General features: G+C 43.2%; 1 protein-coding gene across 2 annotated transcripts in view; it reads left to right on the top strand.

Moving 5' to 3' along the window:
• The window catches only part of jakmip2 (janus kinase and microtubule interacting protein 2), a 278,068-nt gene that overhangs the window by 169,052 nt on the left and 95,342 nt on the right, over window positions 1-13,674 (top strand). For both annotated transcript variants that reach the window (XM_043704011.1, XM_043704012.1), the window contains exons 9-12: window positions 2,344-2,490; window positions 5,079-5,219; window positions 7,491-7,547; window positions 11,180-11,299. In XM_043704011.1, the coding sequence (XP_043559946.1) occupies window positions 2,344-2,490; window positions 5,079-5,219; window positions 7,491-7,547; window positions 11,180-11,299 (465 nt within the window). The remainder of the gene's footprint in view (window positions 1-2,343; window positions 2,491-5,078; window positions 5,220-7,490; window positions 7,548-11,179; window positions 11,300-13,674) is intronic.

The raw sequence follows: 13,674 nt of genomic DNA, 5'->3' as shown, positions 1-13,674 counted from the left end.
TCTTTCTCCCTCCCCTTTCCCATGCCCACCAGTCGAAATTTCACCTTTGTTAAAAGTTCTTCAGAGTGCACTTCAGTCTTGAGGTGCCCCCTCCCTCTCACATATTGATAGTTCTACCCTCTAATCTCAGGCTTCCTATTGGCTACCTAACCTGGTGAACCTGCCACCATCTTTAATTGGGAAGTGATCACGTGGCCACAAACTTATGAAAGCTCAGAATAGACTTTTGTTCCCTGTTTGCCCATGGGATGTGTGTATGGCTGGCAGGGGCAGCATTTATTGCACTATCCCTTGAGAAGGTGTGACACATCTGACTTCAACTAGCAGAGAGTTATCCAGTGACCAAACTCCCAACTCCCGAAATCAAAACCATGAATGGGCTTGATCGAATAAGTGGAGACAAACTGTTCCCGCTGGTATAAGGAACAGGAACATGACGGCATAGATAAACAGTGATTTACAAAAGCAAGAATGAAATGAGAAGTAAACTTTTTTTTTTCTCTCTGCGAGGGTTCCCAATATGGAAAGCAGTGCCTGGAAATGTGATGTGGGTAGGTTCAATTGGAGGGCAGTAAGTGTTTGTTTGGATAAAAATAATGGGAAGATGATGAAAATCTCTGAACCTGTCTGTTTTGAAACGCAAACCCAGGAGTATGCCTTTCATCGGGCCTGTTGCGTTGCCTGTGTTATTGACTGGGACAGACCACTCAAAACATTCTTCAGTTTGCAACCCAGACCATAACTTTGCAATTTGTTTTGGTAAGTGTACAGTGAAAATTACCCGGAGTGAGGTTGACTACCAGGTTTGAAAACAGACAAAAATGTATTCACAAGATTACACAATGAAGTACAAAGAGCAGAATAAAGAACCCCTACAGAACTCAGTCTATCCAAACTAGACTTAATTATGCTGTTCCGAATATACACAACAGTCTCAATAAGCAAACCCCCTTTAACAGTAAAACTGGAACAAATGCTTATGAGTTGAAGTTAGAAGGACAGAAGGGGAGGGCGAGACAGAGAGAGAGAGAGAGAGAGAGAGAGAGAAAACCTGTATCCACACAGCTGAGCTCCTAACTAGTTCTGGATTGAACTGCTCAGCTAGAGAGCTGACTACTCCCCTTTCGTTATACAGGTCACTTCTAAAACATGACCACAATGGCCTGAAGTCTAATCTGTTTACATATAAACAAAAGGCCTCTCAAAATCCTTTTCATCTCTGTACAAACTAGTCACCTTGGAGCCGGGAGGGTTTTATGACCCCTCTGGGGAAAAAAAAATCAAGGACACAGTATCCTTGAGAAAAGAAACAGCTTTTAGAAAAAAGAGACCAGCTTTGTGACACCTGTTACAACTGCTGATTCTGTTATTAAACATTTAAGAAAATGTTGTTTCTTTACATTTAGTTGGATGCCAACAATATGGGATAAAGCAGGAGACTGGCACTAGGGAATGATGGTCACTTAATGAGTCAGTGCAATTGTGATGGGTCAAATGGTCTCCTCTTATGTTGTAACATTTCTGTCATTTTATATAACGTCTGCCATTTGATGTATTATAGCATTTCTCCAAATGCTGCAAGAGTAGAGGAAAATCAGAAGCATTCCTTGCTCAAGGAATTACTCATTTACATAAAAGAGTATGAACATCATTGAATGTATCATTTTGGTCAAGACTGTCAGGGGCCAGGGCCTCAATGTGACACTAATTTGGGGGTCCTGAGCTGACATCACCACAACATGAGGTAACATTTGATCAGCTGACCAATTAACAGCCAGGGTTTTTGTTCACTCTCCAATTAAAGATGGTAGCAAGCTCCCCTGGTTAGGTGGCCAATAGGAAGCCTGAGATTAGAGGGAGGAATGGCTGATGGAGGAGTGAGAGGGAGAGGGAGAACCTCAAGATTGAGGTGCACTGTGAAATGCTTTTAACAAAAGTGAAATTGAGGCAAATAATTCTATGGTTCCTCCATAACGATGTTTGGCATTTTCCCCACAGGAAATTAAACACATACCAAAGTTTTGACATGTAATGGGCCTTCTAAACAGTACCCGACTTAAGCACAAAGTTCAGTTCAGTTTCATGTCCGAGCCTAAAGATTATTAAATTGCTTCCACTGACATTCTTAACATTTCATGCAGAAGAATAGATTTTAAATTAGATTGTAGTTTATTGCCTGAATTTGAACAATCCTTACAGCGTTGTTATTGACTGAATGGGCCCAAGGGAGCCATTGACTGGTGGGAACTGGTGGTAATGCCTGAGGACACCAAACAGTAGTGTGACAGGTTGGGAAGGAAACAAAAGGTCAAAGAAAATTAATTTTGAACTTGTGTTTCTCAGTTGAAGCGAATCCGTGAAGCCGAGAAACAATATAAACCTCTACTGGAGAAGAACAAGTGCCTGTCCAAGAGAAACGATGACTTAACTCAATCTTTACAACGTGCGGAGGAGAAACTCAAAGTACTTTCAAAGGAAAATACAGAAATGGTAATTTCAAAGTCTGGTGCATGTTTATTTCTCCATCTCCTTCACGTTCTGATCGCTCCCTTATAGGAAGGATATTATTAAGCTGGAGAGGTTTAGAAGAGATTTACCAGGATGTTGCTGGGACTGGAAGGATTGAGTTATAAAGAAAGGCTGGGACTTTTTTCACTGGAGTGTTGAGAGGTGACCTTATAGAAGTTGATAAAATAGTGAGGACTGTAGATAGAGTTAATGGGAGTTGTCTTCCCCCTAGGCTGGGGGATTTCAATACGAGGCGGCACATTTTTGAGGTGAGAGAAGAACGATTTTAATAAGATATGAGGGGCGAATATTTTACACATATGGTGATTTGCGTGTGGAATTAACTTCCTGAGGAAATAGTGGAGTGGGTACAATTACATCTTTTAACAGATATTTGGATAAGTACATGAATGAGAAAGTTTTGGAGGGATATGGGCCAGGAGGAGGCAGGTGGGACTAGTTTAGTTTGGGATTATGGTCAGCATGGACTAGTTGGAGGTTATTCACATTACTTTCACATTCAAGTTATTCAAAAGATATAACTCCAACTTTTCAAATGGCCACCAGTCCAGATTGGTCTTGGTCTGGCTTATGATGAGAGGAGTTAGAAAATAAGTCTCTGCTACAGAAATGAACACCAAACCAGTTTGATAACTCTGCCCCCCCTTTCAGTTCCACTGTGGGAATGCCCAGCCATTCATGTTGGGAGAAAATGCTGATAAAAATCACACAGCCAGCAGAGGCATAACTGATGAATGGAAATTCTTTGCAACAAGTTTAGGTTTGAAGAGAGGAAAATCTGTGGAAGAAGAGACCCACACTTTCCTTGCCCACCTTTGGGCGGCACGGTGGCTCAGTGGTTAGCACTGCTGCCTCACAGCACCCGGGTCCCAGGTTCGATTCCAGCCTCGGGCGACTGTCTGCGTGGATTTCCTCTGGGTGCTCCAGTTTCCTGCCACAGTCCAAAAATGTGCAAGTCAGGTGAATTGGCCATTCCAAAGTGCCCATAGGGATAGGTGCATTAGTTAGAGGGAAGTAGGTCTGGGTGGGTTACTCTTTGGCGGGTAGGTGTGGACTGGTTGGTCCAAAGGACTGTTTCCACACTGTAGGGAATCTAATCACCTAGAAGGAGGCACAGTCCTACTCTGCCCGGTCTCTCCAGGAAAACAGCACAATGGCTCAGTGGTCAGCACTGCTGCCCCACAGCGCCAGGGACTCAGGTTCGATTCCAGCCTCGGATGACTGCCTGCGTGGAGTTTGCACATTCTCCCAGTGTATGTGTGGATTTCCTCCCACAGTCCAAAGATGTGTAGTTTCAGGTAGATTGGCCATACTAAATTGCCTGTGGTGTTCAGGGTACTCTGGACCACCCCTACCCCGCGCCACACAGAGTCCAAAGATGCCCAGGTTGGGGTGGATTGGCTGTGGGAAAGTGCCCAGTGTGTGCAGGCTAGATGGGTTAGCCATGGGAAATACAGAATTACATGAGCTGGGTGAAATATTCTTCAGAACATTAGTGCAGACTCAAAAGGGCCAAATGGCATCTTTCTGTATTGTAGGGATTCTGTGAAAGAAAGGTCTGGCTGCTTGAGAGACTGAGGGTGGACCCGCACTGAGGGTGCATGGGGAGTTTGGGGGATGTGTTTGATCATCATCCTCTCTACTGATGTGACTCTGCCAGGAGCCTGGTAGCCTGACTGTCGGGTCTGGACACTGCCATGATGGTGGTTGTGGGAGAGGAGGAAATGGCTGGCATTTTCGGGAGGGAGTAAAGGTGGCCTAACCTTGACTAAAGGGGTGAGTGCAAATCCTTTCCAGGTCATTAGGAGCATGTTGTGAGGAGAGAAATTGCGAACATGGTTCGGGGAGACTGGGGATGGAAGTCCTACCTATGTGTCCTGCTCACTATTTTCAAATGGCTCCAGAAAAGGCCACTAATTTTGTGGCACAGTGCTAGAGTGATGAGCCTCCTCAGGAGCAGCATGGAAGCAGGGACAGGCGGGCATGACGCTGTATGGGTAGGCGAATTGGAGCAAGATTTCCAACAGAGAGCAGCTTCTTTTTGAGGGAAAGAAGGGAAATGGGACTGCAAATACCTGGTGTGCTCATTAAATATTGACAACTGCAAGTTGAGGTGAGATGGTCAGTGGCTGAGAAATATTGCGAGTCAGAGTGGTGGGCATTTACCATTTAAAATAAGATAAAACGAACAAACTTGGACGGTGATGTATAGTTATTGGAACACAGTGCATTAGATCATAACTCTTCAAGTAGACTGCAGCCTGAGTCCACGTAGTTACGATTATGTACTATCTTCTACAGTTCCATTGTGTTTACTAACGTTGGCTGCTATCTGACCTGCTGTGCTTTTCCAGCACCACACCTTTTGACTCTGATTCTCCAGCATCTGCAGTCCTCCCTTTCTCCTTACAGACCAGCAATACGGCATTGCTATTGATGATAAGCAACTAAAAAAAACTTCCTTCCCAAAGAATCACATACTAATTTTTTTTTATTTGCGAGACTGTTTGGATTTTCCTTCTTTTAAATGAAAACCCTTCTCTCTGTAGAAAGAGAAAATCAGTTGTCACGCTCCGCTGAAGAAATTACGTTCCTTAAATGATCTTGACCAAGCCCATGAAGAGCAAGAAGTGGAATTTTTAAAGCTTCAGGTTCTTGAGCAGCAGAATATCATTGATGATTTGACCAGGGTGAGTCCTCTGAATCTCATTGGCACCTGCATGTGTCATGTTGAATTGTTGTACTCTCTCTCTCATTTCTTCACTCCTGAGAGGCGTTTAGCCACAGGTGAAGGATAGACGCTCTTAGATTTTCTCCTAACATTATTTAGCACCATAGCAGCGACGCAGCCCGCATGCTGCAGTGCCTACTTATCACCAACTGGCTGGCGCTACACAATTGCGATTCAGTAGTGCTGCAAATTTCCATTGGCTCCTCAAGAAAAGACTTTGTCTCTCATCCAACCGCCCCCTCCATCTTGGCACAGTTCAGGTTAAGCGTGTGACAAATCTACATCTTCCCACTCTTCAAAACCATCTGAGTGATATATGTACATTTAAAAAAAGCTGCATACTACGTTGATACTGAAAAATAATCTAATCAAAGGACACTCTCTTATTCTTTACAATAAATATTTTCAATGGCGCAGAGAATGTTTTTGAAGAGTATTTTCATTCCAGCTACTTGTGTAAACATGAATACAGAGCTGTCCCCTGAGAATTTTTAATCGGTTGGGGGGGGGGGGGGTAGTAATGTTATTATTTAATTCTAAAAACAATGCTTGAAGAATATTTTGTGAATGCTTAATGTGTTCCATTTTTTGACCTACTATTTTAATTGATGCGTTAAGCTGTTTATTTTAAAGTAGTGAGTGGCACGGTGGCTCAGTGGTTTGCACTGCTGCCTCGCTGTGCTAGGGACCCGGGTTCAATTCCAGCCTTAGGCGACTGTCTGTGTGGAGATTGCACATTCTCCCCGTGTCTGCATGGGATTCCTCCGGTGCTCCGGTTTCCTCCCACAGTCCAAAGTTGTGCAGGTTAGATGATTTGGCCTTGCTAAATTGCCCATTGATATGTAGGTTAGGTGCATTAGTCAGGTTAAATATAGGATAATAGGGAGGGGAATGGGTCTGGGTGGGTTACTCTTCAGAGGGTCGGTGTGGACTTGTTGGGCTGAAGGGCCTGTTTCCACACTGTTGGGATTCTATATATAAAAAAAAGTGCACATTTGTCTTATCTGATTGGAAAAGGCATGCTTTTTCCAATATTAAAAGCTTTGAGATTTCCACCACTATGCCTGCACCCATCAAGACTCTACTGAAATTGGCTGTTGTTGAATGCTAGGATGGAAGTGATGGGCTGAGGCCTTGCAGTATTTTTCTGCACCATTTGTCTCCCAGCCATGCTGGGCATCAGAAACTTTGGCAAGCAAGATGGTTTGGGGGTGTTAACATTTTGTCTTCACATTATGACTTTTGCAAATGCTAAAATTTCTGATTGCTTCTCCCCATCCCCCCACTCCCCTCACAAACAGACACACACACACACATACCAGCCCTAGAGTAAATTCCAGCGCTTCCTGCATCTCCGAACTTATGGCAAGTCACGAACAGTACCGCAAACAGCCTTGGTACACGTTTTCAGTATGCAAATGATTCTGATCTTCGGAAACAGGCATTTAGGCTCAAGAGATCAAGATATGAGAATAGGTGATAATTCTGCAGTTTAGAGAGATCCATGGCTATTAAGATAGAAATAGCAAGAACTGGGTTCATATAAGGTCATTGTTATTTTTCAAAAGAAAATTGAACAGTAGAAGAAAAATCACCCATTCTAGCCACCGACGTTATTTTTAAGATGATATTTTGCGTGGTAAAAATAGCTTTTCTATTTCAAGTCAAGTACTGCATAGACAGCTTGAAGGTGAGGGACACAGTACATGCTGCAGTGTAGTGTGGCCTCCACCCAGTCTAAAAGTGCTGCGTGTTATTCTGAGAGCAAATGTGACCATTCTATCACCTCGGAATCTGTATTCTGGAGCGATTAGGAAGATTACCGAAGGCATGTATAGTTTTGATGTCTTTTTAAAACAAAAATTCTGTGAAAATGAATTGGGATGCCGCACCTCTATCCGAGTCTGTGCAGAATTAGCCAGCGTTCTGAGCAGTTGCGGCTGCAAACAGAGACGGAAGGCAGACAGGTAGCTTTGCTCATGCCTCGTGCCAGTATTTGAAAAGGCCAGGAATGTGCGTGTGGGCTTTGTAAATCGCTTTCTTTCTGCATCGATGGTGCCATTGTATCATGTGTAAAACCCACAGAGCGATGAAAGGGTTGTTCACACTGGGAGGAGCTCCCATGTGATGAAACCATTGATTTATCTATTTTTATGAAATGACGCACTTATGTCAGTGGGCTTCTCTGTCATGTACCCAATTTCAGCTTTGTGAAACTCCCTTTCCCTAGGACAGAGAACGGCTGCTTCGTCGCAAGAGGCACAAAAGAAGTACAAAGCATATAAAGGTAATTGATGCTGGTTGGCACAGACATAGACTGCTTTCTTAAAGAGCTGTTTCAAAGATTTGAAACTTGTTATACTGGTCTGTTCAAGAGGACAGTGTAATTCTCACCCAGAAGACATTATTAAGACAAAAACCCACAGCCTTATCTGGTATGTGGCCTTGCCAGCACCATTTTACCTCAGCCGTTTTCTTAACGGTTGTAGATAACTGATAGAGGGAAACAAGAAAGAAAGTAAGGCCCATTGTCAGATAGGCCTTCTCTTCTCCAATGCATTAGTGACTAAACCAGCTATCCAAAAGTTGGTAGATAGTGGGATTCATTCCCCCACCACCTCCCCACCCCCCCCCCCCCCCTCCCCCATCCTGAATGGTTGCTTGAGTTTTTCTTTTAGTCATTTAAAAGTTGTCAGGAGGATTTGAGGTGGCACAGTGGCTCAGTGGTTAGCACTGTTGTCTCACGCGACCAGGGTTCGATTCCATCCTCTGGCATCTGTCTGTGTGGAGTTTGCACAATCTCCCCATCTAGGTTTGCTCCAATTTCCTTCCACAGTCCAAAGGTATGCAGATTAGATGGATTGGCCATGTTCAGGAATGTGTAAGTTATGTACATTAGTCAGGGGTTAATGCAGAGTAATAGGGGTAGGGGAATGGGTCTGGGTGGGTTACTCTTCGGAGGATTGATATGGACTTGTTGGGCCAATGGCCTGTTTCCACGCTGTAGGGATTCAGGGATTCTATGATGCCTGTGGATGGAGGCACTGCCCCTATCTCGCTTACGTAAGCCCCAGACTCCTGGACAGTCTCCTGTCCATCCTCTCCCTGTGAAAGTCATCAGATTGTGTTCCCCACTTGGCCTTGCCATTCAGCTCTGATCCAGTACTCAAAGTCTTGCCCCAGATCTTCCCCAATACATCAGGTTTGGGAGGGAAATTGGGTCTGTGGAGTCTCCATAAGAAGAAAGTACAGGATGATGGTTTTGGGCTCCTGGGGCCAACTCTGCCATTCAACAGAATCATGACTAATTCACCATTTCTCCTGTCCACTTTCCTGCCTTTTCCACCATAATCCTTGAATCCCCTGCTGATCAAGAATCTATTTATCTCAGCATTGAATGCACACAAGGACTCTGCCATGACAGCTTTCTGTGAAAAGGTGTTCCAAAGACACTTATTCTTCTGAGAGAAGGATTTCTTCCTCATTTCAGTCTTACGCTGGGGCCCCCATTATTCTGGTCTGAGACTCTCCCCATGAGGGGTAATATCATCTCAGTGTTTTCCCTGTCAAGCTCCTTACAATTCCTGTATGTTTCAATGAGATCACCTCATATTCCTCAAAACCCCAGAGACTAGAATCCAAATATGATTTTGCTTTGCCCATAACACAGTCCCTCTATACCGAGGATCACCCCATTAACCTTCACTGAGCCACCTCCAATGAAATGATATTTCTTTTCTTTAAATAAGGGGACCAAAACGGTTCTTGATACTCCAGATGTGGTCTCACCAGCACCTTGGAGAGTTACAGTAGACTTCCCTACTCCCTTAACACTCAACTCCCTTAAAACACATTGCGGAACAGTGGCTCAGTGGTTAGCACTGCTTTCTCATAGCGCCAGGGACCTGGGTTCAATTCCAGCCTCAGGCGACTGTCTGTGTGGAGTTTACACATTCTCCCTGTGTCTGTGTGGGTTTCCTCTGACAGTCCAAAGATGTGCAGGTTAGGGTGGATTTGCCGTGCTAAATTGCCCATAGTGTTCAGGGATGTGTAGATTATATGCATTAGTCAGGGGAAATGTTGGTTAAAGGGTCAGTGTGGGCTATTCTTTGGAGGGGCAGTATGGACTTGTTGGGCTGAAGGGCCTGTTTCCACACTGTAGGAATTCTAATTCTAACTCAAAGTAAGGATCAACATTCCATTAGCCTCGCTGATTAGCTGCTGCACCCAATGTGCTAGCTTTCTGTGTTTTATGTATAATTACCCCCTAGTCCCTTTGTGATGCAGCTCTCTGCAGTTGTTCTCCGTTTAAATAATACTCTGTTCTTTTGTGCTCTCTGCCAAAATAAACAACTTCACATTTTCCCCCATTATATACTCCATTTTCCAACTTCTTGCAAACTCACTTAACCTATCAGTATCCATCTGTGAACTGTTTGTACCCCTCTCACAATCTACCTTTCCACCTATTTGTGTGTTGTCTGCAAGTTTGGTTACACTACATTCACTTCCTGCAAGTTATTTTATATTGTAAACAGTTTGCTCACAGCGCTGATCCCTGTGGAATGCAACTGGTTAGAGGTCACTAAACTGGGAAAGAATCCCTTATCCCAACTCGCCATTCCAATAGCCAGTTCTCTCTTTATCCAGAAGTGTGGTGCTGAAAAAGCACAGCTGGTCAGGCAGCATCCGAGGAGCAGTAGAGTCAACATTTTGATCATAAGGAATGAAGAGCTTATGCTTGAAACGTCGACTCTCTTGCTCCTCGGATGCTGCCTGACCGGCTGTGCTTTGCCAGCGCCACACCTTTTGACTCAGATCTCCAGTATGTGCAGTCTTCACTTTCTCCTGATTCTCAATGTGCTACATCCAACACCCTGGACTCCTATCTTATGACTTAGCCATTCTGAGGTACATTGGTGACCATTTTCTGGAATTCTAAAGACAGCATATCTACTGGTTCCCTCTATCTACTCTGATTAAGACATCCTTGAAAAACTCTCAGTCACCAGAAACAACTTCACTTTCATGAATCCATGTTGGCTCTGCTTGGTTAAATTATGATTTTCCATCCCATCTAACAGGAGCACACTTCGGGAGGAGTATCCAGTCAAGGTAGCGCAAGATATCTCTGCACTTACACGTGGTGCAATGTTCCTGCAACAGGACCCTATGGCTGAGAACATACTCAATCATCAAGTAGCCTTTAAGCTTAATTGTTTTGTCAGTGAATGAAAGATGAGAGCTAGGCTCTCTTCTGTTGGTTTGTTGAAGCTTAATGAGTTGAATACTTTTAAGCAGAGGCAAAAAAAAATCTGAAACATGTCCTATCAACACACCTTGTCTTACTTTTGAAAGAGCCACAGATGTCCATGCTTTGATTCACAATGACGAAAGTATCTGATCAGTAAAATTCTACAGTCAGGTCATCAAAGTGTCGCTGAAATGCACATGTTACTTTTTGGAGGGAAAGTATGTGTAGAAACTAATTTGTAATATTATTTTTAAGGATTAGTGCTTGTTGTAGAAGTAATGCTGGCACATTTACTTCCCATTACACTCCAGTTGATGCGCCTAAATCATTCCACAGCACATGGTAAGACCTGAGAAAAATCAACAAAAATATGTTTGGATTCTAGTCTCTGGAGTTTCGAGGAATAAGAGGTGATCTCATTGAAACATACAGGAATTTTAAGGAGCTTGACAGGGAAAATACTGAGATGATATTACCCCTCATGGGGAGAGTATCTTTGTATAATATCTGATAATTTTGAACTTCTGGGAAACAAGACATTACCATTCCCATGATTCTAAGTGAGTGTTTTATTCTTGCATTTGTAACTCTTCTGGGGAATGGGTGAAAGTTGGAGTTTTCGCTATTTGAGAATAACTGTTTTCCTTCTCGTCCTGCACTCTCAGAGACATGTAGTAGAGACATGTTTTGGATTTGATGAAGAATCGATGGATTCAGAAACGTCTTCCTTGGCTTCCTACAGAACAGACAGGACACCAGCAACGCCAGAGGATGATTTGAATGAAGTGAGTAGATGGCATATTAACAGAAGTTGTTGGTTCCTACGGCATTTGGCATGCTTGCTTTCAAAGCTCAGTCCTTTGAGTATAGGAGTTGCGAAGTTATGTTGACATTGTACGAGACATTGGTGAGGCCTCTTCTGGAATACTGTGTCCATGTTTGGTCACCCAGTTATAGGAAGGATATTATCAGGCGAGAGAAGGTTCAGAAGAGATTTAACAGGATGCTGCTGGGTGTGGAAGGTTTGAGTTATAAAAGAAAGGCTGGATCAGCTGGGACTTTTATCATTGGAGTGTAGGGGGTTGAGAGGTAACTTTATAGAATTCTATAAAGTAGTGAGAGGTATAGTTAGTGTTAATAGTAATTGTCTTTTCCCTAGGATGGGGGATTTCAAGACTATGGGGAATATTGTTAAAATGAGAGGAGAGAGATTTAAAAAAGACATCATGGGCAATTTCTTTTACAGAGGTTGGTTCGTGTGTGGAATGAACTTCCTGAGGAAGTGGTGGATGTGGGTGCAATTACATTATTTAAGAGATATTTTGATAAACACATGAATAGGAAGGTTTTGGAGGGAAATGGGGCAGGAGCAGGCAGGTGGGACTAGTTTAGTTTGGGATTATGTTCAATATGTACTGGTTGGACTGAAGGGTCTGTTTCCATACTGTATGACTCTATGTGACTGAAAGAAATGCAGAAATTTACAGCAGCTGTACATTGAAGGTTATAGGTAAAGGGAAAGTTGTTACAGTCCTAGGGGTGTTTCCTCAAATGTGAAAATAGTATCATTTAATGGTCGAGAGTGTAGTGCTGGAAAGACCCAGCATGTCAGGCAGCATCCGAAAAGCAGGAGAATTGACATTTCTGGCATAAGCTCTTCATCAGGAATCTCTTCCTGATGAAGGGCTTATGCCCGAAATGTTGATTCACCTGCTCCTTGGATGCTGCCTGACCTGTTGTGCTTTTTCCATCACTACACTCTCGACTGATCTCCAGCATCTGCAGTCCTCAATTTCTCCTCATTTAATGGTGAAAACATTGAATACTATAAGCTGAGATGTTGCTAATTTTTTTTAAAATGAGTATGCCAGTTATGTATCTTAAGGACAAGTAAACATGTATGTTTCTGTAAAATCTGAGTATTGGGAAGCACTATGCACAATATCAGTTCACTTTCTTGAACATTGGTCAGACTCATGAACTGATCCTTGTGAGAAGTCTACAGGAAGTCAATTTGTTACGTTTAACCAGTTTCCAAAGAAACACAAGCTGATGATTTCAGAAGGGCAAAAAGGGTCAATGGGCGTAATTGGGGAATGTCTCATCAATGCTGTAGGAATGTTCCCTTGGGTACTGTTATTTTGGGATGATATTAAAAAAAAACTTGTTGGTCTTAAAGGACAAATGTTACTCCTGATTTGCTGCTCATTGTGCATGCCTGGAATAAATGAATAGTAAATTAGGGACTTTTTATTTTAGAAATGTACTTTTTTCATTCAACAATATCTTTAGTTACAAGCACAGTTCAATTCTGTGCAGTGCCATATCAAGAAAATAAGCAAGCATTGGAGTTTGACTCTACCCAAACAATCAAAGTCATCTCTTACACATACAAGACTATATTTACATGTGCTTAAGGCATTAGAAGGGTCCGATAACTGAGTGGACCCCCATTTAATTTCAGCAGAAGGAACACAGACAGTGGTCTTTTCCGACTGTGCATTGGTGGCAGCGAGCCCAGACTTTACTGCATCGCTCGGCATGAAGTATAGACTTTGCATCCAACCTGAACTTGGTCTCAGTTGGAAGTGGGGGCTTGAAGCAGACAGAGAACATTGCATCCTTGAGCATTTGATACCTTGCTTGGATTAGATTTGATTTATTGTCGTCACATATAGCTACGTACAGTGAAAGGTTTTGTTTTGCGAGCAGTACAGGCAGATCATAACATACAAGGACGTACAGATCATAGGGTGCTTAGACAGAGAGGCATACAAGGTTATAGCTGCACAAAGCATGGTCAATGTTATCTGAAGGTGGAGAAGTTACCTTATTTCAATGCAGTTAAACACTTACATAAAAGGGATAAAACTTACCATACTTAAGTCAGTACTTTAAATAAGCAAATGTAACACATACAGATGGCTGTATGGTGTTTATAGCTGAAAAATGTGTTGCTGGAAAAGCGCAGCAGGTCAGACAGCATCCAAGGAGCAGGAGAATCGACGTTTCGGGCATGAGCCCTTCTTCAGGAATGAGGAAAGTGTGCCAAGCAGGTTAAGATAAAAGGTAGGGAGGAGGGACTTGGGGGAGGGGCATTGGGAATGCGATAGGTGGAAGGAGGTTAAGGTGAGGGTGATAGGCCGGAAAGGGGCTGGGG

The sequence above is a fragment of the Chiloscyllium plagiosum genome, chromosome 14, assembly GCF_004010195.1.
Source record: "Chiloscyllium plagiosum isolate BGI_BamShark_2017 chromosome 14, ASM401019v2, whole genome shotgun sequence".
NCBI classification, from domain to species: Eukaryota; Metazoa; Chordata; class Chondrichthyes; order Orectolobiformes; family Hemiscylliidae; genus Chiloscyllium; species Chiloscyllium plagiosum.
This window is presented reverse-complemented; position numbering and strand designations above follow the sequence as displayed.